At 39.2% G+C, this 26332-nt stretch overlaps 1 protein-coding gene across 3 annotated transcripts in view; it reads right to left on the bottom strand.

Moving 5' to 3' along the window:
• crebrf (creb3 regulatory factor) overlaps positions 1 to 20527 on the bottom strand; it is a 35745-nt gene extending 15218 nt beyond the window's left edge. The window contains exons 1-5 of one of the 3 annotated variants that reach the window (XM_035940812.2): positions 20390 to 20527; positions 10124 to 10371; positions 8234 to 8397; positions 6906 to 7031; positions 2234 to 2409 (exon numbers count right to left, since the gene is read on the bottom strand). In XM_035940812.2, coding sequence (XP_035796705.1) covers positions 2234 to 2409; positions 6906 to 7031; positions 8234 to 8350 — 419 coding nt within the window. In that variant the 5' untranslated portion in view covers positions 8351 to 8397; positions 10124 to 10371; positions 20390 to 20527. Of the gene's footprint in view, positions 1 to 2233; positions 2410 to 6905; positions 7032 to 8233; positions 8398 to 10123; positions 10372 to 19904; positions 20028 to 20389 lie in introns of those variants that run through there. The other 2 variants (XM_055017179.1, XM_055017180.1) reach the window with 2 other exon arrangements.
• Between the last annotated feature and the right edge of the window lie 5805 nt (positions 20528 to 26332).

The following is a 26332-nucleotide window of genomic DNA, read 5'->3' as shown; positions in this document are numbered from 1 at the left end:
TTGAATACTTGAATTTCCCTTGGGATTAATAAAGTATGTATGTACGTATCTATCTATCTATCCATCCATCTATCCATCCATCTATCCATCCATTTGTTTATCTTATATGTCATAGCAGTTCTGTTAATTTCATCTACACCCAAAGCTTCATGATGTGGAATCACAATTAGGGAAAAGCGCAAACTTTTTATGCCAAAGCTGTTCTAGTCTGAATGATTATTGTGTTCGTCAGTTTGCAAATACAGCAAATTTACAGCTGATAATATTTGCTTTGAGTTCCGCTTTTCAGCTTTTATCACAGTATCACAGTAACCACGATATTAAGGAAGTGAAACTTCTACATACCGCATCATACCAACAAATCCAAGAAGAAAAAATGAAAGTTCACCACATCTAATAGTTCAAATTGTCTAAACATAAACACTTGCTTGATTTAATCTCTTAATCAGAGGAAGCTTGAAATGAAGAAAACATCAGTGTGGTGAAAACCAAAGGTACTGCAGAACAGAATAAGATTTCTACAGAGCGTCACAACAAGTAAGAGCTACCAAACAGCAGCATGGGACTAAAGAATGACTCACTCATTAGCCAAAACATATAACACTTCCCCGTGTTGCACTTAAAAATGACCTCAATCAGCCCTGGAAGCAGCAGATTTCCCCAACGTTGCAACAACCGGCACAACTCCACCTGAGCTTTAACAACCTTTAGATTTCAGAGACTGCTGTTTGCCCTCAGCTGACACTCAACACCAGGGAAGACAGAACATAAACTATTTTGTGCATCAGAGTAGCTGCAGGACAGACGAGCATCACCTGAGATCCCTGGAGACTGCGGCAGCCGGCTGCTTTGTTGTGTACCGGCCTCTAAAACCACACCCTGGCTCCAGGCAAAACCTTGATCTGCTTCAAACCGTCCACTACGGCGTCTAAGTCAGACCAAGACGAGCTGCCTTGATGATGACAGCTGAGTGGCAGTGAACACCTGTCGTCTCTCCTAATGTTCTCAGACTGACTTCACTTCTATTCACTTTTTATGAAGTTAAAATCAGTCATGTCAATCGTCGAATGCTCACACTATGCAGAGAAACACTACAACCTTTTTATTCTTTATTAAAACCTCATTGGGAATTCAATGGTTGATCGTAACAAAACAAACAATTAAAGACATAATCTTACAGACTAAACTACAGATTAGCCATGACAATACATTTAACAGGCCTGAAACTAAAGACTATTTTGATTGTTAATTATTCTGTTGATTATTTCCTAAACTGATCGATTAGTTGTTTGGTTTATAAAAATGTCACAAAATGGAGAAAAAAAGGCGATCAGTGTTTCTCAAAACTAAAGTGACCTTTTCAAATTACTTGTTTTGTCCACAATCCAAAAATATTCCGCATACTATAATATATAAGGAATGAATCTAGAAAACATTCTACGTTTAAAGAGCTGCAATCAGATAATTTAGACTTTTTTTCATAAAGAATTACTCAAACTAATTCATCAAATTTTAAAATAGTCAGCAATTCATTAATAGTTGATTAATACATCTCTAATTATTCTTGCATTTCTTTTCTTTTTTTTTTTAAACAAATAGAACAGTTGAAAGTTGGAGGAAAGTAAAGCATATAAACTGCACACCAGCACAAATACACAATACAGCTGTCAGTCAGATAATTGTATCTTTGCCAGTATGAAAAATATTTTAAAGCTTGTTTGATTCTGAAGAATGACGCTGCTGTTATTCTACATTTATCTTACTATAAACAAATCCCATGAAATTTCACCGACATTTGAAAAAATAACGAGTAACGAGACACTGGAGCTTTTTATTTTTGTCTGTGATTTGAATATTCATATATATTTTTATATTGATATGCTTCGACTGCAGAATTTTAAGCTGCTCCAAGTGGTTACATCATAACATTTTTTTCCACTTCGTTCTCAGACTCAATGATTTGCTGTTCTCTGGTCAAAAAATTCAACCTTTTGTGCAGGAAAACACCACACTAGTTTCTGCACAATCAATTCTCAGGGAATGTTGGCCACAACTTCGGCAACACAAGTAAGAAAGTTCGCGGAGAGGTGAAAAACTAAGCACGATTTTATTCGTTCATTATTATTAATGAGCCATTAAATTCCTCAGCATGTCATATTTCTTAATTGCTTGCTGGTTGTTGTTAAGCCTGATCTAAAAATATGCTGCTGCAAATAAATAAATAATCCGGTACCTGGTGAGGTCTTCCCAGTAGGAGTCCCACTGTTCGAACGCTGAGCTGCTGCAGACCGTCTCGCACTCGCCCAGACCCATGAGCTGATCCACGCAACCCTCCACCTCCTTGCCTCCGTCCCCGACCCCCACGATGCTGTCACCGCAGGGGCTCTGCCGGTGGGTCATGTCTCTGTCCTGCAGAGAAGAGCAAAAAAAATACGAAGGTGGTGGGTTAGAAGACGTTCTAGTTTAGGCTGCACTCCTGAGTTCTTGTGTTCGGTGAGAAACTGATTGCAGCAACCTGAAGCTGTTGTGCAGCGCATAACTAAACTTTAAGGTTATGTAAGATTGGGAGATATCTGAGTACCAAAAGAAAGTCAGCAAACATACAGAATAAACAAGTGACTGGAACGAAAGAAAACTGCATAATATACTAACTTTACCATCAAAAATGAAGGTTTATTTCAAAATGATTAAAATAAACACTCCATAAAAAAGGAAGATATAAGTTTTATTATTTAACTTATGGGCTAAAAACTAGGGATGGACTGATATGGGTTTGTAACAGTCGATTACTGGTAATCAAGAAATGCCGGTAGCCAATATTTGAAACAGACATACATTAAATGTAATGTTTTAACAGCATGTGACCACAGAACCTGTCATTCATAACTAGACTTCTTCTTCTGAGATTGATTAGTTTGTCTTCTGCAGTCGGCTAATAAAAATACCAATACTGATTACTGGAAAAATGCCAAATAACTCAGTCACAATAATCGGCCTATTTCTACTACAAACAGTGCTGTGTGACAGTTTAAGACACGTCAGATTTTGGTTCTTAGCCATTATGTAACACCAGCGAGAATATGTCTGATTAACCCTAAATTCAATCTTCAGCATTCCAAAACATACAGCCAGTATGATAAAAAAAAAAAAGAAAAAACACTATCTGCAGGACAAAAACAAGAACATGGAGCCCTGCAACAGATGGTGTGGCCCCCTCAGAGCCCTGATCTCAACATCATCAGTCTGGGATTACATGACGAGACAGAAGACCATCAGACGGTCTAAATCCACAGAAGAACCGTAGCAATTTGTTCAAGGTGCTTGAAAAAAACTCTCCTGCAGAGTACGTTGAGAATCGCGAGGAGAAATGGTGCTTTTTTAAGGCTTAAAGGACGGTCACCCCAAATGAAACACTAACCCAAAGGACGGGAGAAAATGACAGGCCACCCAGCACACCATCATCCCGTTAATGTGTTACTGTGACGCAAGAAATTGAGAGCGCGGCGGTGAATCACCACTGTTTAGTCTAGAGCGGACGGTAAATTGAGGTAGACACCTGCAGCTGACAGCATGATTGGTGACAGGAGAGCTTTCTGTTTAAAGCTGCTTCACATCACCTGCCTGTGAGTCTGGCAAATGTCACACGGCCGCTCAACAATTAGACACGAGTCGCTGTGTTTTAAATGTCACGCTGGAAGCTGAGCTGACCACATGCCAATGTTTATTTACAGTTTTTTTTTAATTCTTACAACTAGTATTACAATGACTAAGCATCCCTGCAAAAGGTGACAGAATTAAAAGTATTTTTTATCAAAAAATTGATTGGAAATAGTAAAAAAAAAAATGTTAAAAGATCAGATACACTATCTCACTCTACTTTCTGAAGCCCAAAAAGTGCTGATGGATCTGTAATTTATAGTTACAGCTTTCATAATAGCAACTAAGTGAAGAGAAAAAGAAAGGAATTGTTGGATTTTCAGCTTTCAGACAGTGGTTGATTACTCAAGTGATTTTTTGCTTTGTCAGGAAAAACAACCAAAATCAAAGTTTAAAATCGTGATATTTCATCAAAATCCTTTTTTTTCTACATTCCTCCTTTTAAAAAAATGGCAAAAAATTAAGCAGTTGTAAAAACCAGATTCTGTAAAAAACAACAAAATCTGCACTCCTTGACACAAATGAGGAGCCTTGACTGACTCATCTGTGGCCAACAGTCACTTGAGAAAAAATTAGGGACTTTTCAGCTGAACTGGGTTGAACCGGTGGCTGTGTTTACACGGAGCAAGGATGAAAACAACTCAAAAATCTAAGTGAATGAAATGCCTATAGCATGTAGAGTCACCACATTTTTCTCCTGTACTGGTAAGACCTGTGGGCACTTATATATGTATATGTTGACTCAAAGCTTTTTCAATATTTGTAAAATATTGTATATCTTTTTAAAATTTATGATGCATGCCATTATAACTGTGTTAATATTGTATAAAAAAGTCTTTTACTTCTAGCTATGGTTGTGCTGTTTCCATAGAGAAGCCCACAGCAAGTAAAAATGTGGCAGGAGCTAAAAAAAACACCCAGAAAGGTTTTGGGGTTTGGAGAGTTAATGCACAAAAACTATAACCCTGAAAAAACGGTTCAATGACTCAACATATGAGCGATGCAAGGAGCTTTCCACTTACTTCTACTCTCAATATTATGCATTTACATGTAATTATTGCCATTAAAAGCCTGTTGCTGTCCCTGTGGAGATTTTGAATACAGGGACAGCAACAGGAAAAACACAGACGTTACTAATGGCATGAACGATGGCTTCATTCTGTTTAACCATTCCAGCAAGGCCAAATGCTTTTTGTTTTGCATTCACATCCTAATAGCATTTCAATTTGCATTTCATTGTAATTGCTGCAAAGTTTGCAAGCTACATAATAAACAAAAACTACATATTTCTGTGCCACCAACCGTATTCTGAATTCGTATTCTGTATGGCATTTGGTGAATGTTGTGCGCCGCCTGCCGTGTAACCTAATATTGGTGTTTGATATGGGTGGGGACGCCAGGCTGACCCTTGAGCAGCTGTGACCGCTCAAGCCACGCTGGCACGCTGCAGTGTTTTTCCACTGCACAGCATGGCGAGGTAAAACAAGATGTTTACCTTGATGATGTGCCGGAGGTGTGCTGAATCTCACAAACCACATTAGGAGTCTGTCTTCTGTGGATCTTTATCGAACAGCTCACTGTGGCTGCCTTGTATGATTCGACCCTGAGGCGTTTAAAACTCGCTCGCTGCCCAAATAGCCTGGAGCAGGTCCAGATCTAGCTCTGCACACCGGCTTTACTTCAGAACAACAACACTGACAAAGCGCCACTAACACGATAGCATACTAATTGCTCATCCTATAGCTGTTTTCTTTCTTCTTGTGCTACAAATGTAGCAGGACACATGTGTTTGTATGTGCTGGCAGCATCCCCTCCATGTCTGACACTGCTGTGGCTTCAGTATCAGTGTCTCTTTCTATCTGCCACACACAGCAAGGTTCTTTGAGAGGATTAGTTTGTACCAACAACTAAGGATTTGCTCTTTTTATTTTGGCTTTGCACACAAATGAAGACAAAAGCAGAGTGCAAGTAAGCAACAGCTGATACTCTGAGAGCAGACAGATGCTGCTGAAGTGGGGAACAACCATCAGTATGTTCAGAATAACTTTCGATGACAGACTGCAGTTTGATGTAAAGTGTATTGAGCACGACAACCTTTAAAAATAAAAATCCTTGAAAGCAATATTAGCACTTAGCAGCAGTAAAAGAACTACTGCATGACCTGGGAAGCCGACTGTATATGTGACAGAGGAGGATACTGAGTTTTGGCTGTTGACTTTTAAACTTGGATCCTTGGTTCAGATGTAACTCAGTGGCAGCTCAGCGTGAGCAGCTGTGACTGATGTGAAAAGAAGAGCAGTTCAAAGGATGGTTAGAAAAGACCCGATGCCTGTATGTGGGCTTGTTTTGCTATCTTTGAGAGGGCCAACTTTAACACACAACTACTGCACGGCTGCAACTGACAAAACTGACATTGTGATATTTTGTTTTTCTGTGATACAAAACAATACAGGAATTTCCATGAGACGACTCGGACAACTCCATTTAGAAAGCACTCATCACTCCAGAATGATTTGGGTGAGTTTATAGATGAGCACATCTGCATTGAGAAACAAAAATAACCAGAAGTTTATTTTTTTACTTTGGATGGAATTCAAATGTGGCTTTACAGTCATCATACAGAGATTTGTGGTGCTAATCTAAATGGTCAAACTAATTAGCCATGTTGTCTGGTGTGGTGGCAACAACTGCAAGACACTGCAGTCCCTGTTTCTGATCAACATCTACCTTCCTGTAGCTAAAATATTTCCATGCAAATGATGTAGCTTTCTTGGTTACAACCAAATCTTTTTCAGTGTTCATTTCCTTCATTTTTCTGACACGTGACAAGCCTGCATGTCAAAAAAAAAAAAAAAAAAAAAAAAAAAAAAGAACTGTGTGAGTTTTCTTTTTTTTTGTAAAAAAAAAAAAAGCTGCAGCAGGATGTGTTTGAGCTGATTGGCTTCACTTCATGTTGCACTTCCTATACTGAAATGTCGAATCTGAAACAATATATTGTGCAGCTCTACTCAGAACCACTGTTGTGAGGACATTTGTGTAACCTATAGGCAGGTTCTCACGACTTTAAAGAACAATTTGAGGATGAAGACTTGATTTTATGAGTAGAATTAGGTCAGGATTAGACAATTAGTTGTGGTGGTTACAGTAAGAGGAAAGGGAATGCATTGTGTCGATGAAGGTCCTCAGAAATGTAGCAAAACCTGCACGTGTGAGTGTGTGGGAATGTGTGTGTGCGTGCAGACACTCACCAGCTCGTACATGAAATCTGGATCAGAGCTGGTAGCGAGCAGCTCGGTACTGGTCAGGGCCTGGTCAGCAAACGAGTAGTTCTGAAAGGCGTCCCCAAAGGGAGGCTCCATCCCACTGACGCTGGGCTGCAACACAACAAAGGACAAATAAACCAACACTGGAGTGAACGAACAATAGCACACATCGCCAGAAGCAAAATCTGATAAACCCCCGAGCTTAACCTCGGTCTTCCTTTGTCTCCCTTCCTATCTGTTGAGTCTCGCTCAAGTTCAGCATCGTATTTATCATTTCTCACATTGTTCACTCTTTAAGTAGCTATTGTTCATTGTAGTGGGCATTTGTTTGATTTCCACTATCAGACGTTCAAGGTTTTATTTCTGCCAAGAATTTTAATGCGATGACAAACCAGCCAAACAGAACCAGCAAGCAACAGGTATGTGTGTGTCTGTGTGTGCCAGGGTTAACCAAAACTGGCCTCAGTGCAGTTATTTGAAGTATGCAAGTTCAGTGTTGAGCTGAATATTTGGAAAACTTGCAGAGATTACCAGCAACAATGACATATCTGTGATGAACATGGTATCTCACAACAATTTGAAAGATAATAAACATAAACGACATCATAAACAACACATAAAACACCACCAGTGCAATAATAGCTAAGAAAAATGTGTTTACCTGACAGACAGTGCGGTGCTTTTTACAAAATGCAGTAAACAAACAGTCAAATGAATATTACACATGGCCACCTTTTACCTTTAAAATAGCAATAATTCTGGCATATACTGCTGATTATTCCTGGTTTACACAATGCTAGTTCAAAAGAGATGATGTCATTATTAGGTAATCTAATGTAACTTAACTGCAGCCATAAATTCTACCTTAATAAAGATAGCCGTGTTTAGTTTAGATGAACATTAACCAGATACATCAACCACATGTTTCAGTAGGTGTTTCTAATGTTTTGTATATCGACATGTACACAAATGAGACGTAGGAATAAGAGAAACACATTTGAGTATATTTCTACATAGTAATAAACATACAGTTGAATTAAGACATCTTGGAACATGACAAAACTTTCAAATTATAAGCTTCATATTTGGAGAAAACGAGGCAGCATTAGATCGTACGGTTGTACCGAATTCAGAGACCAGAAATAAAAATGATACTTTTTCCTTAAACAAGCAATCTGGATACAGATTCAATTATAATAACCAGCACAGGCGACTGTACTGTTCCTCTTCACGTTGTACACCTCAGACCTCTAAGCTGAACACTATTTGCATCCTGGGAGAAGAGGATGGAGGTGATGGAGGACTACAGATACCTGGACAACAGACTGGGCAGGAGATGTGACACTGAGGCTCACTACAGGAAGAGACAGAGCAGACTGTACTTCTTCAGGAAGCCTGGATCCTTCAGTCTGTGCAGCAGAACGTTGCATCTCTTCTACCAGTCTGTTGTTGCCAGTGCAACTTTCTTTGCAGCCATCTGTTGGGGCAGCAGCAGCAGAAAAAGCAACTTTAAGAAATTGAAGGAGCTGATAAAGAAGGCTGGGCTCTGTGCTGGCGGCTACTGTGGAGCCGCTGGAGTCGGTCATGGAGTGGATGATGCTAAACAAGCCGCTCAACATAAAGGGCAACAGTACACGGCCCCAACAGTGTTTTCAAGATGAGGCTCCTTTTGATCTGCAGTAATATGCACCCATTATGATGTCGTGGCTATCTATGATGTCTACATATTTTGATTCAACATCCGCTTTTAGGTAAATAATTTTATCTTATTCAGATTATTTGGGGGGTGAATGGGGCTGCGTTGCTCGTTCCAATTCCAATTCAGTTCACTTCATTGGCACGAATATCAGGTCAATAATACCGCCAAAGCATTAAAGATGATGAACTTTTAAAAAATGAGGGAGAAAAAAAAAAACATTCATCAAGTGGAATGAAAAAAAATTAATCAGACCATGAAAAAGAACTAGAGAATGGCAAAAGAAGAAAAGTCATATGTATAAGTTAGGATTCTTGTCATATTCAGTGATGCTTTAATAATGTGTCCTTCACCTTGTTACATGGATTGTACAGCTGGCATGTTGCTTTTCTTTGCCATCTAACTCTGTTTCTTACAATATTCCTGTCTTACATCATCGCATTTGTCACATTTCAGGAAGAGGTGCATCTCTTTGTCTACCTCACCTGTCGTGCAGCGACCACAGACTTTCCTCTGCCTCTCTTTATCTCCATCAATCCATCCATCTATGATTAAGATGCACACGGAGGATGACATTTTACAGTCGAAAAGCCAACTTGTCAGATGGACAAAATATGAGATGAAGCCACCGCTTCTGCACTGCGGTTTCTTGTTAGTTATTGCCCATCATATACATCCCTGTCAATGTATCTGCAATAAAGTTACCACTGGCAGATATAGTACTTCGACCCGGCTGATTTATCGGTCTTGGTCTAGAGATGCAGTTACATACAGTAGTAAGTGTCTCCGACCAACAAACGAGCACGTTCCTGGGTGAGCTGGGTGAGTGGGTGAGCTGGTTAAGATACCAGCTACAGAAAAGCTGCAACCACAAAGACTAACAGCATATCTTTTGGTAAGATACCACATAATGCTGAGTAATCGTCACTGCAGAATCTAATATGAATAATAATGCGATGAACAGGGAAGAAAAGCAGAAGGAAAAGCAGAGCAGCATCATTAGAAAAAAAGAAAAACATTTACAGGGCTGAGATCATCTCCTCCTGAGGCCAACTGTGTAATGTTGCTGCTGATTCAGCACCAGGGAATTAAAAAAAACCTAACTACATGTGTTCATGTTCAACACTCTTCTTACTTATTTTTAGAAGGATTCAGAAAGTAGCCGACTCACATATTCATTCATTAACTCGCTCTGTTAGCCCATCTGCCCACAGCAGCTGTTTGGAGGCAGCATCTACAGACGTCACACTGAACCTGGGTCAGTCACTCAACTCTGCTGAACCGTTTTCACATCTATACTGTCTGTCTGCAGATGGCTGCTGAAAAGCGTCTTTGTTTCCACAGTCGTTCACTGGATTTCCAGATTTTGGTCTCTGGTTTAATTTGTGTTAAGAGTCAGTACATTGACTTATCTTTGAGATATTTACACATTTGCATCAGAGGAAATGTGTGTACTAACTAAGTGCCAGTGATGGTAGAGTTTCCTGCTTCCTGTTGTACCTCTTACCTGAGGCATTGCCAGGCACGGCTTAGAGCTCCAGCAGCGGGAACTTCTGGGTCTCCTGTCCAGTCCCAGTGGTGTGAGGCTGTGTGGTCAGCACAATAAATTTCTGCTGAGGGAGACGATCACAAGCGCTGGTGGATGCAGCCTGCGAGGCTGGGGGGAGGGGGGAGAGGGACCGGGTGAGTAACTGGGCTCAACCTGGTCTGGTCTGGTCTGTTGTGGTCTGGTGCGCTTCTCTGTATGCTTCAGGTCTGTGGGAAAAGCAGACAGAGCGCAGAAAGCAGGAATATGAGAATCGAAAGAGGCGGAAACAAACAAATAACCCACCAGTAGCATGCAGCCACATTTTAACCACAGCCGCTGGGTTTGGTTGTTACTCTCACACCAAACGGCAGAACAGTGAGTTAAGGTTTGCAATCAAAGCAACAAAGAAGGAACTAAACTCACAATTGAACATTTTTATTTAAAAAAGATCAAGATGATGCTGAAATAGCACACAAAATGACAAGGAGTATGAAATCAAACTGTTAGTCATCTGACCAAATTATTAGTAAATTGATAATATTCTATTCTAAATGTTGTGTAATTTGAATCTTTTGTATTTCTTTTCATATTTTAAAACTATTTTTCTTTATATATACAAGAATCTGTGCAATATCAGTATTTTTCTACTTACAAATTTGTCCAACATAGATAAAAATCTGTGCAATAGTACTTCTCTATCTGTGTATCTACTCATGAAAGAACATTTTCTGTGCAATACCATTGATATGCACAATATAGTTACTTGCATACCCAGAGGAAACCATCTGAATATCCACAAATCAAAGAACTATTATTTATGTATATTTTTTGCTTTACTTTTATTTTTCTACTGATATTTCTTAAATGTTTGCACTATTCCATTTACTGCTGTAATAATGCAAATTTCCCCACTGTGGACTTTAATAAAAGCTTATCATATCATATCATGTATATAGGCATAACGGCTATGTATATCAATATTTAAAAGAATAATTAGCAGATGAAAGGATATATAATAATCTCAGAGATGCAACAAACAAAATGGACACAAACTCGCAAAAAAATGCTTGAAAACCATCCATAAAATATTAAATATTGTAGGTAAAGATTATTATTATAAAGATTATTAGTCCTCATTCATGTCAGTTAGTACATTTATTCTGTTATTAAATGGGTTAATTACACCTGCAACATCAACTTAAACACAAGAAATTGTGCGACAGCAACTTATCTCAGCACTCATCCTTTAAGAAGTCCTTTTTAATTCAAGAAAGATGGAAAAGAAACTGCTAAACGAGCTAATTCACTCTAATAATTGCAGAGTACTCGTCTGTGTGAGGAAAGTTTGATAAGAGAGAAGTTTCTCCTCAGTTACAGTGATTGAAAATGTGACCTTCTCACATGAAAGGCAAGAACCTCACCTTACTGAGTGAATTTTCTGAGCTACTATGAGCAGAAACTAACTGACATCTGGGTCATTCCAGAATTGAAGGACATTTTACGTCCCACTCATCAAGTTTCAAATAATCCATGTACAAAATACTAAAACAAGCAGTTGTTGTGAAAATTTACTTGTCCTGAGATCAAATCTAAAAAAAAAAGGAGAAAAGAATGCTTGAAAATATTTTTGAAAATACCATATGAGTCTGGAGTTCCCCCTAAAATACCATTTTTCTCTTGTTCCACCCCTCTGATGACCAAACTGAATCTCAAATAAAACTATTAAAATGAAATTTAAAGCTCCTTTTTTGGTATTATTTATTTCATTGATGTCTCTTTTAATTGTGGGGAAAATTTTTAATCAACATAATATTTTAAATAAGAATTATTATGCATGGAACGTGCTAGCATAAACTTTTTAACTGGTAGAAGAAGAAGAAAACAGTGAATCACGCGATATGCTGGAATGAACATCATCAAACAGTTTCCCTAAAGAATGTGTAGAGCAAAGCTATGTCCTCTCTTCTATTTTTCATATTTTCATAACATTGTCAGCCTTGATTGAATGTCTCACTTTACCTCATATTATAAGAATAAGACAAATTCTTTTTACTTTTTTTAAAAACTGTTTTCCATCAGTCAGTTTGTCCTCTTGGTCAGCAGTAACAGCTAGTTAAATATCTAGCTTCTACTGCTGAGAAAAAGCTAACACTAGCATGGATTAGCAACCCTGTTACTGTGATTATAGTAGGGTTAGCAAACAACAAATAAAACATGGAATAAAAATGGTAATATTGATGTGTAAGCTGAGCCAGTCAAGCCTTTGATAGTTTATTACGTATTATTGATGAATATGCAGCAGAAACTGTAAAAGAGAAGGTCTATTTTTAAAAAATTTTGAAGCCCAAATGTCCTCCAATTCTGGAATGACCCATCTAAAAAGCTTGCAGGTGTTTTGGCTCGATCACTAACCAGCAGGTTCTAGTATTTTGAGACAAACAAGGTCTTTACTTTTCCATATTTTAACTCATGATTTCATTCCACCAACTACTAGAAAATCAAATATCAACAGGTACTTTTCATCAAAATGAGAATGAACTGTGTTGATCAAGTTAACACACACAACAAATTTGTTTCCGATCGTTGGCGACACTCGAGTTTTACAGAAAACATACAGACGTTCATAAACATTTCAATATCTGACAATTAAAAACCAGCAAAAGACTAAACCACCAGAACACTGATTTAACCACATTCATGCCAGTTATTCAGAACATTTTACAATACTATATATTCTTTAGGGCTGCAATTAATGATTATTTTCATTGTAGATTAATCTGGTGATGTTTTTTCAAGATGAATCGAATTGCTTGGTTTATAAAATGCCATAAAAGTATGAAAAATGCTAATCAGTGTTTCGACAAAGCCCGAGATTAAGTCAATAGATTTTAAGTTTATTGTTCTACAGGAGCAAAGAAAACAGAAAAAAAAATCTAATTTAAGAAGCTGAAATCAGAGAATTTAGACTTTTTTCCTTGAATAATTAAATAATTACTCAACCTGATTATTCAGTTAATAAAATAGTTGATAATTAATTAAATAGACAACTACTCGATTAGGAGACTAATTTTCGCAGTTCTAATACTGCTTACGAATGGTGACAGCTAATTTGGTTTACTTAAATTTCCTAAATATAAACCAAGATAAGCGTATTTTGCTCAGTGTAACTCACGATGTCCTTACAGTGAGTCACTCATTCAGAAATGTTTGAATAAAACAAAGAACCAAAACATCACAAAGGCAAATTAATTATCTTGCATTCTTACTCTAGATTACTGAATAAGTCACATTTAAAGAGGACGATAATAATTCTCACAAATATTTGTATGCCTAGTCTTACTTGAAGTATTTGGATATTCCTACTGCTGTTTATAGATCGTTGTATTGTAATCAGGCTGTGCGATTTCACTGAATTTTGATTGACTTTTTGGCACGGTGTGAGGACAAAACGATTGATCTCATGTCTTTATAAATACTCCACTGATGGTTATGATGTTGTTGAATCATGTGATTGGCTTTTCAAACTTTGGCTGTCTTACATAGATGGATTCACAGTTAAATAGTAGAATCAAGTAACTAATTAATTGACAAAACATTTCAGCTCTAACATAGTGTAAGAGAGTATGGCTGACAGTGTTTTTGTATCTGGTATTGATGAAAGTGTAAGCCACTGACAGCAACAAACTGCACTAGAAACTGTATTAGTAGAGTCAAAAGAAGGAACGCCCCGATCTGATCTCAATAATTAGGGCTGATCAAAGCATTTTTAACTAATCTGATTCAGCATTATTGAGCGTGAACCTAAATCAGATCCTTTGCTTACATCTGCTGTCATACAGGTGTCATTAATAAAGACACAATTCTTCTTATTTTGGTTTGATCGGCTTAAAAGTATATTACTGCCATCTAGCAGACTGAAGTGTGGACGAAGAACTACATTTGTAGCCGGCTAAAACGCCTGCAGTGTGAAAATATTATAAATCCAAAAGCAAATACAATATGGAGTAGAGTAGACAGTTGTAACAGAGATGGACTAGATTTTACAATTTTGATGACACCAAAAATTGAATACTAACCGGAACACGGGGAGTTAACTCATGTAACTCAGACAAAAGCTGCAATGAAGCAAAAAGAGAAATTTTCCTCAAAGCAATGCTAAAAAGATTAGAGACAGTAACTAGATTCATCACGCTGGATGAGCAGCACATCGTCGTGGTAGAGAGCACAGACTTTCAAAATTTTTTGGAGGTTTTTGAGCCCCACTACACCATACTTTTCCAACACAACATTTCATGTCCTACTGTATCTTTACAACAAGGTTACAAACCGCCTACACAGCATTATGGAATAGTCTGAATGCAAAAATACATTTTTCATAACGCACAGCAGAGCAACTCAATTATCAAGTATATACACCGGACTGATCTGAAGGATTTAAAAGTACTTGAAGGATGCAAGATCTGCGAAAACCATATCGGGCCTGGACTTGTTATTTGGCCAATACAGGAGCAACAAAACTCAATATATCACTAGCCTAAAGCGTACAGCAGCTTTCTTCTAGTTCTGCAGTATCTGCCGGAAGTTGTAGTGAGAAAAACAGAGAAATTTTCAGTGCCCTGCAATCTCTAGACTCATCATGCATTTGTTTTCAAACACAAATGCCTCCCTGCAGTCGTTAAAAAAGCATCTTTTCTGTCCAAGTGAACCACACATCAAGCTTCACCCTAATTTAATTTCCTATAATCACTTTCACCATCACGCTTGTTTCACTCTCTGCTTGTTTTCCGTTCTGTCACCTTCCGGCATCACTAAAGAACAGCAACACATTTGCTGATTTTTGGACCTTTTGCTGCTTTTGCATAACAAATAAATGAGAATCTGCATGGAGACATGACCCTAGCAGCGATCAGCTGATGCAAAATCGCTCACCAATCCCACTCCTCTCTGAGGGCAGCGAACACCATCACTTCGTCTCACTGGGTGCTGACTGACTAGATTGAACTTCTCACCCCTGAGCTCAATAGCCCTGTATACACATTTTGCATAGAAACAGGAAGCTGCACAAAACACAGCGGTGTACACTTCTGGTACAACAGTAATTGTAAAAGCAACACCTTTACAGACAGCGAAGAACATGCAAGCACACAACTCTATGCACATAAATATGCATGTGCATGTGTACCCGCTTAATTGCGAGCAATATATTTGGAAGTTCAGCCTCTGAAATACAAATTGTGACTATCACCGTATCTCAGTGTGCACTTCCGTCCTGGGCAGCAGTGTCTGGTTTCATTAGCAGCAGAAGCAGAATGAGGAAACATACGGCCTGAACAACAATTACACCAGCATCCATCCAGAATCTCTGCTATCACAGAGGCAAACAGAAAGCCTGTGGCCACAACCGGGGATCCTTCAAACATGCAGAAAATGAGTCACGGCGCTCCAGTCAAAGCTGCACCGAATATTTTCCAGGAGCGGAGTTTATTATAATCCAACTCACTGCTCAGTGGCTGACACAGGCTATGATGCAGAGCTGGATATTTATGACCAAGCATGACAGCCCTGAAAAACTCGAGCTGAGTTTCTCTCTCAGACTTTGGTCAGACTTCAGTGATAAAAATGCTTGCAATAGATTTTTCCTTTTAGCCCTTGTTCCAAGAGATTGAGCTGTTTTTAGGCTTATGAAAGTCTGTGCTTAGCATTCTTCTACAAGGTTTAAAACTGATTTTCTCTAGGCCTAATTTTGAAGACATTAAAGATATAGTTTTTTCTTTTCTAAGGCTAATACACAAGTGAACCCCTCATGGAAAAGGTTTGCTACAGAAAGAAAGATAAACTGGTGAAGACAGACATTGCTCAACAGCACAGAATTTTTGCAGCATCATGCTTACATGTCATTCTATTTGAGTCTGAACCCAGAGTCAGCCTCTACCCATACAGGCCTGGTAATAAAACACTGCCTTCACGCTAGGTAATTTAATTGACTTTTGATTATGTTGTTACGAGGCACTATGATTGCATCCTTCCACTGCTGGAGCTCACATGTTGTATATATCAAATGTTTTCTCACACAATGTACAAAATGTTCTTTATAGCATCCCCTGACAGCTAACACTGGCATGTTGGTTCACAATGCAATTTCTGTAGATTTGTATGGTTTCCTGTGTCAGTGTCAAGTATGTGGCTGTCTGCGCATAACAGTCTTCTTAGTTTCTGTATATAACATACAAGAATCGGCCGAGGCCGCCGTACTACCTGATTGATAAATGCATTTTGCCGTGCTTGTAATAACGTGCAAATAGTTTTGTCCAACAGCAAAGAGACAACTTAATAAAAATTTAATAATCACTGTGTTTTACAACTGATTAATTATTTATGAAGTAAAAATGCCCAGATAAATAAGAAGTTTTATATCATTGTAAATGTGAGTTTATTGGTAGATTGTCAGACTATGTGGGCACCGATAGGACTGCCACTTGTGGAAAAAAAAGATCAGGGTGTAATAAAATGGCACATACTGAAATATATAGTTTAGTGAAGATGCATGCTTGGAAACCTCATTCACCAGTACCTATTGCGGTTAAACATTGGTACATATTAAGATCTCGGAGAGCTAACATGAAATTTTGAGATTTTCAACATCAACTGCTCTGTTTCCCCTCCTCCCTCCCCTGTAGTTCAGGACAAGAAGAGGATTTTAGTAGAGACTGTGCTGTGCTGCACTCATAGCTCCACTATCATGCAAACAGCTCACATTCTCCGCCTCACAAAACTGGACGCGTTCCAAGTAGGCCAATCAGCAATGTCTTATTTGGAATGAGTTACCTACTGATACCAGTCGGTCCCTGATCCCTACAGAGATAACAAGCAGGAGATGCCAGCCTGTTTACTAAAAAGGACATGTGAGAGAGTCTCTGTAAACATCACAAAAGGTCATTAATCTACAAGCCCTAAATGTGTTTGTTCAATGCGGCACCAGACAAACGGAGTATGGATTCTTACTAACTGTAAACTGTGCTTAAAGGTTGCCGACTTTGATTATTTATTGACACAGCCATTTATGGCGAAGTGGTATAAACAGAGAGGTGGCAGTACACACTGGCAATTCAATATTATTGACTGCATTAATTTTCAGAGTAAATATATCATGATATACGGTCATAGCATCATCATCTTTTTACAGACAAAATGTTTACAATTATTATTCAATTGTAATCACAAAATGTGCTATTTATTTTTATTTTATCGGTTTAGCTTCAAATTAATTTGATCATTTCATGTGTAATTTTGCATTTGCCACGATGCAAAATATATCAGTATCCCAAAAACAGTTATATTTTTTTCATGGAACTGATTTCAGTTCACTGAGCAGCCCCCGCTTTGTTGAACTCTACTCTTAACATGTCTTAAGGAAGTCTTACTTTCAAGTATTTTGACTCACTGAATATCTCAATATTTCCAAAACCTAGAGCCATGAGTATCCATGTGTTTGGAATTTGAGGAAAAGAAATTACATATACGTTACCGGAGGTAGCTTCCAACAACTGCTGAATTCCCCACTTCAGATATCTGTTTCTAAACCACAGCAATAACACTTTATATCAACAGGAAGATTACGGCAAACCAGTAATTCCAAAACTGTGGGGCAGCTGCCACTGGGCTGACACAGAGCTACTGTGGTGGGAGGGCCCATGACCAGAAGAGACAATGTGGAGAGAAACTTTACTGAACTATTTTTCCCCAGAAAAATTCCCCTGAAACCACTCTTATAAACTGCACAATATGGCAATACTATCTGTAACAAACCCAGCTGTTCTTTTCCAAACAAAACATGTCAAAACATCAGCAAAAGGTCAGTTAACCTGCTTCATTCTGAAATTACACAGAAACAGAAACATGAGCAATTTGAAGGTGACAAAGTTATCAAGAAATAAGTCAGCATAATTTAACACAACACGTAACATGGAAGTACAACAGAAACTTCGCTGATGAGGCTCACAAGGCAAACACAACAGTCAAATCTAAATTATGAAGAAACTTATCGTGATCTCAAGAGCACTATCGACTAGCAGGAAGACTTTACGTGGAAGAAAGTTTAGCTTGAATTTTTCACACAGTTCTGGCTGTTTATCGTTCTGTTTCCAGGAGATTTAACATAACTCCATTTGTCTTTTCTACACCCAGTAAAAAAAGTAAATAAGTTTGCGATTATTTGCTTTATCGCAATGCCTGTCGTGCTAACATATAGTGATGTGGCTGTAAAAGATGCACAGACAATTTAAAAAAGCAACCTCAGATTTAATGCATGCGATGGCCTGACAAAGTGAGTCAAGATATCAGAATGTGTTACACTGCAAAGTAGGTTCTTATATATGAAAAATCTGACTTGGTGTTTTGGTACATAACAGTAAACACCGTTATGTTGAAAATGTAAAGGAGGATCAAAGACAGAAAAAGCAAGTGCTGCAAGTAAAATTTAAAAAAAAATAAGTCTTTCTAATATTATAAAGTAATACAGTAATAAAATTATTTACCATGTTATTTATTTAAGAGAGCTGTACAGACTGTGCAGCAGTGTGCAAATTATTCCCCTGTGAATGTGCAAAATCTCGCAGAGTGTACTGTTAAAAAAACGTTATGGATGACTAACTTGAGTACAGACAATGCTGATGAAACCACAACGAGCTTTGGCTTCCCAACACCTTATGTAAGCATACATAGGCTGACCACGGTGTCAGCAGGAAAACGCAAACATGATCTCATTATTTTAAAATATCTTCTAAATAGCATTAGAAGCCACATAACTGCATCTCTTTGTAATGGATCCACTTGTTTAGCTGAAGTACAGCCTGGCAGCACAAGCTTCTGCACCACAACAATCACCGTTATATAACAGGCAGGTACAGCTTACAAATGATCCATTATAGACACCAGTAAAGCCAGAAATGTCACCAGTATCAAGCCAGTCTCTGCACTCATCGCAGATCCTCAGCAAAGCAAAACAAAAGCTCAATCTAACCATCTGTGCCAACACCCACGTAATCTCGCATTTCTATTGGCCGAAAGAAGATTACCGCCCGCCTTCAGGCGCATCTGATTGGCCGAAGGAACTGTCAATCTCCGGAGCTGTTCCATCATAAACAGCCCGTTTCAATCTAGGTTGAGGCAGAAGATAAACAACTTGGAGGCCTACATGCCCGTGGCCTAGATAGCTGTATTTAAAAGACATATAAAGTAGAATCTACCACCTGCCACAAAACCCGAGTGCAGCACAGGAATAAACGTCAACCTGAGACATTTGTTTGCATTTTTACCGAAGAAGAAACGTCACGTCAAATCTTTATCTGCCCAAATCGATTATAAACTATACAGCGGGATGTTTAGGTGAAAAACAAAACTAACTATCATCCATAATAAAGCGTTCACGAAGCCATTTCCGCCGTGGACTTGTGAGTCTGAGTCGGGTGCGTTATTTACCTCCGATCACATGGAAATTTCTGGCTGTGCCGAGCTTTTTTTTTTTCCAGCGGTACTGGATGTACTTAGTGTTGGGGGGCGTGTACCGAGAGCTCAGGCTGCCTGCAAAAAGTGAGCATTTCACTGGCCCACTGGCGCTTTTCCTCCAACAAATACGCTCTAAATCACTTTAATAATGTTTTACCAGCTACACCACGGGCATGTTTCACAGTTTTAAACATATCCCGAGCGGTGCAACATGATTTGGATAGTTTAAAAGTAGAGTACCAGCCAATCTCCTTACATAAGTGCAGTTTTTCGCCATCCTGATCCAGAATCAGAAATGCTCCACTTCTGAAGGGACTGACAAATCATGTTTAGCAGTCAACAAAATCAGCCGGACGTTAATTCTTTTGACAGGTTTAGCGCTAAGTGACAGTTGTGACATGCAGTGTCCGATATTTATCTCAGCTGACCACGGAGCTAGCTACGTTTCTTCACGTTAACACTCGCTGCAAGAGCTCGATAAACTGCGGCGCACGACGAGGCGTCTTCACTTGCCGCTAACCGTGTCTTTTTTTAATGCGGAACTGGCGAGTCTTGCTTCCTTTTCACCCGCAGCTCAATCAGTATGGCCTCCGTCCGCCCCCTTCCTCATCCCAGCTGAAGCCCGATACACAACAACAGCCGACCTGCCGTTAGCTTCAAAGCTAATCCACCGCCGCGGCGAAAACACCCACCGCTGCCCGACAAAGTTCCCCCGAAACGGCCAGTAACGGTCCCACTCACTTTTAGGACGCCCACGCATAAGTCTGGCTTGGTGTTGGACCTCGTGTACATTCTCGTGTTGGAGATAATAAGGTTCCCTTTTCAATGGAGTCCACACGCTGTTAACGCTCTCTCGGGTTTGTTTTGTTTTTCTTCTTCCTGACGGGTTCCTGGAAAGCGCGTGACTGCCCGACCACGTGGTGCGCCGCTGGGCCAATAGGAGCGGAGCCCGAGGCAGCTGAAAACACTAGCGCAACATTTCACCATGTCCACTCTCATATTAGACTTTATTCTCGCGTTTTTATCATTTAGGAAGGCCAAGACCCTGGGTGCCCCTGTATGCTGTCGAAAATTTAGACCCAGAACCACAAAGAAAGCCTCAAAACGCGTTTAACTATTTAGATTTTTCATATTTTATTTAGCAATGTATTCAGTTACGTTTTCCTATAAATCGTATTTCCCTATGAAGGCATTAATGCTGTTTTATTCCCTAAAAGTCTACTTCTGTAGGAAACACAAAAACACGTACAAAATTATAATTATTATTGTCAACATCATGGGACATTTAAAAACAAGGGATTTCAAAAAGTGTTTACCCTATAGCATTATTTAAATGCAAATATACCTTACAATTATAAATATTAAGATTAAGACCCTACAATGTTTCATAAAATACAATTTTCCCTGACTAATTAAACATTAAGGCGAGGACCATAAAATATTGTATACAATATAAATTTGTGTCTACATAAATCCTAATGTTTAAAACCTGCAGTATCATATAAATTACAAATTCATTTGAGTGATGTCGATTTTTAATTAATGTTCAGACCCTGCAAAATTATACAAGGAAAACCCAGTAAATCTAAAGATTCCCTTTGAGCAAACATATTGCCGACTGTGGAGATGAACAACTCTCTTCTGACAGGAACAGACCTCCAGAAAACATTGCTAAAAACTGAAAACTCATCCCTGTATATCAATAATGTTCCATGAAAATAATCTATTTGTGTCCTAAACCATCTCACGACAGCCTGACTTCTTTCTCCACCCAGTTCTCCCCACTTACTGCTACCCGAGCACACCAGCTCACCTATGGCACACCCTAAACATCGTAAATCTATTACAGGCTGCACAGTGGAAAAAATCTGACTAATTCAGCCATACATGTGCAAACCAGAAACTGATTCCGAGGAGGAAAAATTACGCCCAAAACCCAACGGTGCAAGCTGACCAGACTGGCTCCTTAAGTTTGTTGGATATAAAATCCTGTCATCTGTAAACTGCTGCTTCAAGGCTGGAATGTTCAGCCATGGTGTTGACTGCTTATTTCACACATGATCTGCTTTCCAGCATATAAAAAAATTCCATTTGGACATGTTAACAAGGTAACATATCAAACATGTCATGACAGAACCAGAGAGGATTGGCTTTGACACAACTCACAGTAAATCTCAGCCAAAGACAGTTCAGCCAAAGGTTCAATTCAGGTGCTTAATAATGCCTCAGGCGCAGATACACAGGTGAGGAACGCTCACTTCTTTCTGAACTCACACTCCCCTTTTTTCATTTTCACACTTGTAGTCTTCAGGTCCAATGGCTGCTGACCAAAGTGACTCGGAAGGCTTTGTACACGCTTCCTGATGTGTTTAAACCTACTAGCAGCGCTCTGCAGTAATGTTTTACATCCCCTTTTTGTTTGTTGCTTTATGTGGGCACACGCGTGCATGCAAATGAAATGATGAACATTTCTGCCAATGCTTTCACGCTATTGCAAAAAGCAATACCTGAGTACAAATGAGCTGCAAAACAAAGCAATGCACCAGCAAAGATGAGGAAGAAGAGCACTGCTGGCGAGTAAACACGGCTGTTAACAGAGCAGGTCTGTGCATCTGTCAGGCCTTACGGACACAAAAAAATGGGTTTCTATAAGCAGAAAATGCTCTGGGTGTGCAATCCAGGTGATGGGCAGTTTCTTTAATAGCTGGAAAAGTGATGGTCTGTGATGTAAGGCACCTGGTTGTATCTAAAGAAAGCAGAATTCACTATACATGAGGTCCTAACTGGATGCAATTAACATGCATGGCTGTGGTTGACTGAATACAAAACAGACATGTGATATTGGTAAACAAACATAATTAGCAAACATCTTAATGAGCTACCTAAGACTCTAGAGTACAAAACAACCTAAATGTGTATGGATAAAGAACAAATAAAGTCTGACACTCACAGGAGCGCTGCTGTGCCAGTGGAAAGCTGTCAAAAGATAGCAATCAACTGGGTGATTCATGTAAAGTGAGTAATGTAGTAAAAGTCTCCGTTGAGCTTAGTCCAAATAAAATTCTCTAGGGGGGCATTTAAGCAGCTGTTCCGGGCAGCTGTAGCCTCCCCGCTTTTCACTGGAAAGAGAAACTGTGTGTCAACATAGCACAGGATTGGGTACAAGTATGTACATGAATAAGACCAAATAAATAGATTATTTGATTTAAAAAGAAAAAAAAATCAGACTTGAAGCTTTAAAAGGAAGGAATGTGGCTGTAAAAAAAGAGAGATGCCGAAACATTATATCCCTTTCAGTTTCAGTATTACACAGGAGAAATACAGGAAAGTAAACACAGCAGAGGGTCTGAAAGCTGCATTGTTCCAGGCCAAACAGTCAAGAGCCAAGAGCCAGCAAAGAACTGAAAGCATGCTATCTATCTGTCTGTCTGTCTGTCTATCTATCTATCTATCTATCTATCTATCTATCTATCTATCTATCTATCTATCTATCTATCTATCTATCTATCCATCCATCCATCCATCCATCCATCCATCCATCCATCCATCCATCCATCCATCCATCCATCCATCCATCCATCCATCCATCCATCCATCCATCCATCCATCCATCCATCCATCCATCCATCCATCCATCCATCCATAGGATCACATAGAGGACAATGGGATGAAACAAGGAGTGTGTGTGTTGTGTTTGTGCGTAAGTGTGTAACAGTTCCGTGGAATCTGTGAGCTTCTAGTGAAGTCAGACTTCACAGGAATTCGCTGCATCCCCAGAGCACATGTTTTTTCCATTCAAGTAGTGCTGTTCTCAATTAAAGCTCAATTTTTTGTAGTGACGTTTCACGCAGGACACAGTTCTCTTACCACTCATCCAAATCTGTCAGAAATCTAAATTATGACACTAGATCGTGCCTATAAAATTTCACAAGCCTCCAGAGATGATCATATAAAAATATTACTGCAGGACAGTTCAAGGTCGTGTTTGTGTTTATACACACGAGCAGCAGAAAAATGCATGAAATAATATTGTAACACAGTCAATTTACATGTAATTAGGTTTTATTCCACCTTGTTTTGTGTTTTCTTCAATGAATGTCTTCTGTATTTGTGCCATCGTAAATCAATATATTATTAATTCCTCTTGAAAATTGCCTGTAGTCAGCAGACATATGTAGGATGAGATGTTAAAGCTCCATATTAGCACTTTAAACTAGTTTTCTCTGCTTGTTTCTACATGGTTCATAAAGTTTTCTCACCATTAATTAAACATGCTCAGTGCATTCACTGCTGAGTAAACAGACTGCAGATATTGCTTCGGTTTTATTATGTGTTACGTGATATTATGAGTATCTATGCTGCGGGGGAAACTACAGTTGGAACATATGACATCTTAAAGGGGAACTCCAGTGATTTAGTTCCGCACTTCCACAAAGTTGGGGGGACTTGATTAGAAACAGGAACATTTCTGGACGTGTACTCCCGACAGACACAAAGCATATTTTATTAGACCTTCTCCGCTTTAGTGGCATCACTAGAACATAGAAATGATAGTGTGGCCTTTGGGAGCCGTATATGTAATAAAATAGATTTTAATTACGTTTGCGGTTGCAGCTGAAGACTGAATAAAACATCACAAGTTGACGAACATCCAAAACAAGGAAGCACCTGGGCTTTGTAGATTGAATTTAGCTGCAAAGTCATCCAAAATTTATCATTTTAAAGAATCCTCACAACAGGCAACCTGTTACATTTCATCTCTTCTTGTTTGTCTTGTGTGTTTATGTGGGATGAGTGTATATGTGTGTTAACTATCTGTTTATGTGGGAGGGAATGCAATGTTCCCTTACGCATCACAGTTAATGTATTTTGTCATGAGTATTTCATGGTACTTAAGTGTCTGAAGTGTATTTATGGTGAATGAAGTGTTTTTTTGAGAGTGAAAGCTTTGGATTTTAATTGTACCGTGTGTGGAAAAGCTCAACAAGGGATTAAAGCTGAAATAGCAATAAAATCTCTGCAGCCCGTCAGTTTCATGCTCTGTAATGGAACTGTGTTAAACTGCATCATCTCTATTAAATAATTAAATAAATCAATAATGAAATGAATGAATGATCATTGTATGTGTCTCTAATGTGAGTGTTAGAGGCAGGCTTGAATTGTTAATTGTGATTTCTTGAAAAAAGAGTATATATTGCGTTACAATACTGAGTGTATCACATTCAGACCTTTACTACATCAAAAATAGGGTTTCGAGAAGCAGCTTTTTCACTGTTGTTGTTGAACTTCTTGTCATAAGACTGGGTTCTACTAAATAAATAAAATTTATCTAGATAAACCATCTCCATGTGGAACACACTTTCAAAGTTTATGATAATGACAGTAATACATTAGTTAGCCATTTAAGTATGATTTATTACAAGAGTTTGACCTAGTGGACTATTTGCTCCTCAGCCACAAAGGGCAGAGGGAATAAAGAGAAAGGAGCAAAAAGGGACAAACTGAGTCATGTGTCTGAGCCTTGGGACGCTTTTCAGTTTCTCCCTTGATTCTATTTTCAGCTTTGCGATAATTTTCTTGCCTCAAGGAAGTCGCAGAGGGGAAGACAGAGGACCAGTTATAACAACAACACATTGACGTAGGCCTGGGAAAACACCTGTAACACTCACATACCCAGAACATCGGTGCCCCTCAGGGCTGTGTGCTGAGCCCTCTACTGTACTCACTATTGACTAATGACTCCACATCAGACTCTAACACCATCATTAAGTTTGCTGACGACACAGCAGTGGTGGGTCTGATCTCAAACAACAACGAAGAGGACTATTTGATGGAGATCACCCACCTGGAGGACTGGTGCAGAGACAACAGCCTCCTCCTGAACGTCAGCAAGACCAATGAGCTGATTGTGGACTACAGCAAGAAGCAGCAGAGGACGTACCACCCACTCAGGATCAGCGGGACAGAGGTGGAGAGAGTGGAGAGCTTCAAGTACCCGAGTGTTAACATCACACAGGACCTGACATGGTCCCGTTACATCCACACCCTGGTGAAGAAAGCTTGACAGCATCTCTACCACCTCAGACGCCTGAGAGACTTCAAGCTCTCCCTCAAGGTGCTCAGGAACTTTTACACCTGCACCATTGAGAGTGTTTTGGCTGGGAGTATCACCACCTGAATGGGCAGCAGCACCCAGCAGGACTTCTTGGCCCTGAGGAGGGTGGTCCGCTCGGCTGAGTGCACCATTGGAACCACCCTCCCCAACCTGCAGGACATTTACAACGAACGATGCAAGTTAAAATCCAGGAAGGTAGTGTTACTGCTTTCTGGAGGCAAACACAGAGAGGATGAGGAGCTTCTTCCCACAGGCTGTCCGCCTGCTGAACCTGAAACAGTAGACACAATAGACAATCAAACCTGCAAATCCTGTTCACTTGTGTGTGTGTTTTAGCTTTGAGTATGGCACTCATTCACTGTGGCATTGTTTCAACAAGCTTCTGCAATGTCACAGCATTTATTTCTGTCCAGAAATGCATTTATTTTTCAATCAAGATCTTGTATTGATGATGGGAGAGTCAGACTGCTGTGCAAAGTCTTCTCCAGAACATCCCAAAAATTCTCAATAGGGCTGAGGTCTGGACTCTGTGGAGGACAATCCATGTGTGAAAATGTCTCATGCTCCCT

This window comes from Amphiprion ocellaris, chromosome 14 (genome assembly GCF_022539595.1).
Source record: "Amphiprion ocellaris isolate individual 3 ecotype Okinawa chromosome 14, ASM2253959v1, whole genome shotgun sequence".
Lineage (NCBI taxonomy): Eukaryota > Metazoa > Chordata > Actinopteri > Pomacentridae > Amphiprion > Amphiprion ocellaris.
The sequence above is the reverse complement of the archived record's forward strand: the minus strand, read 5'-3'. Positions and strand labels throughout refer to the sequence as shown.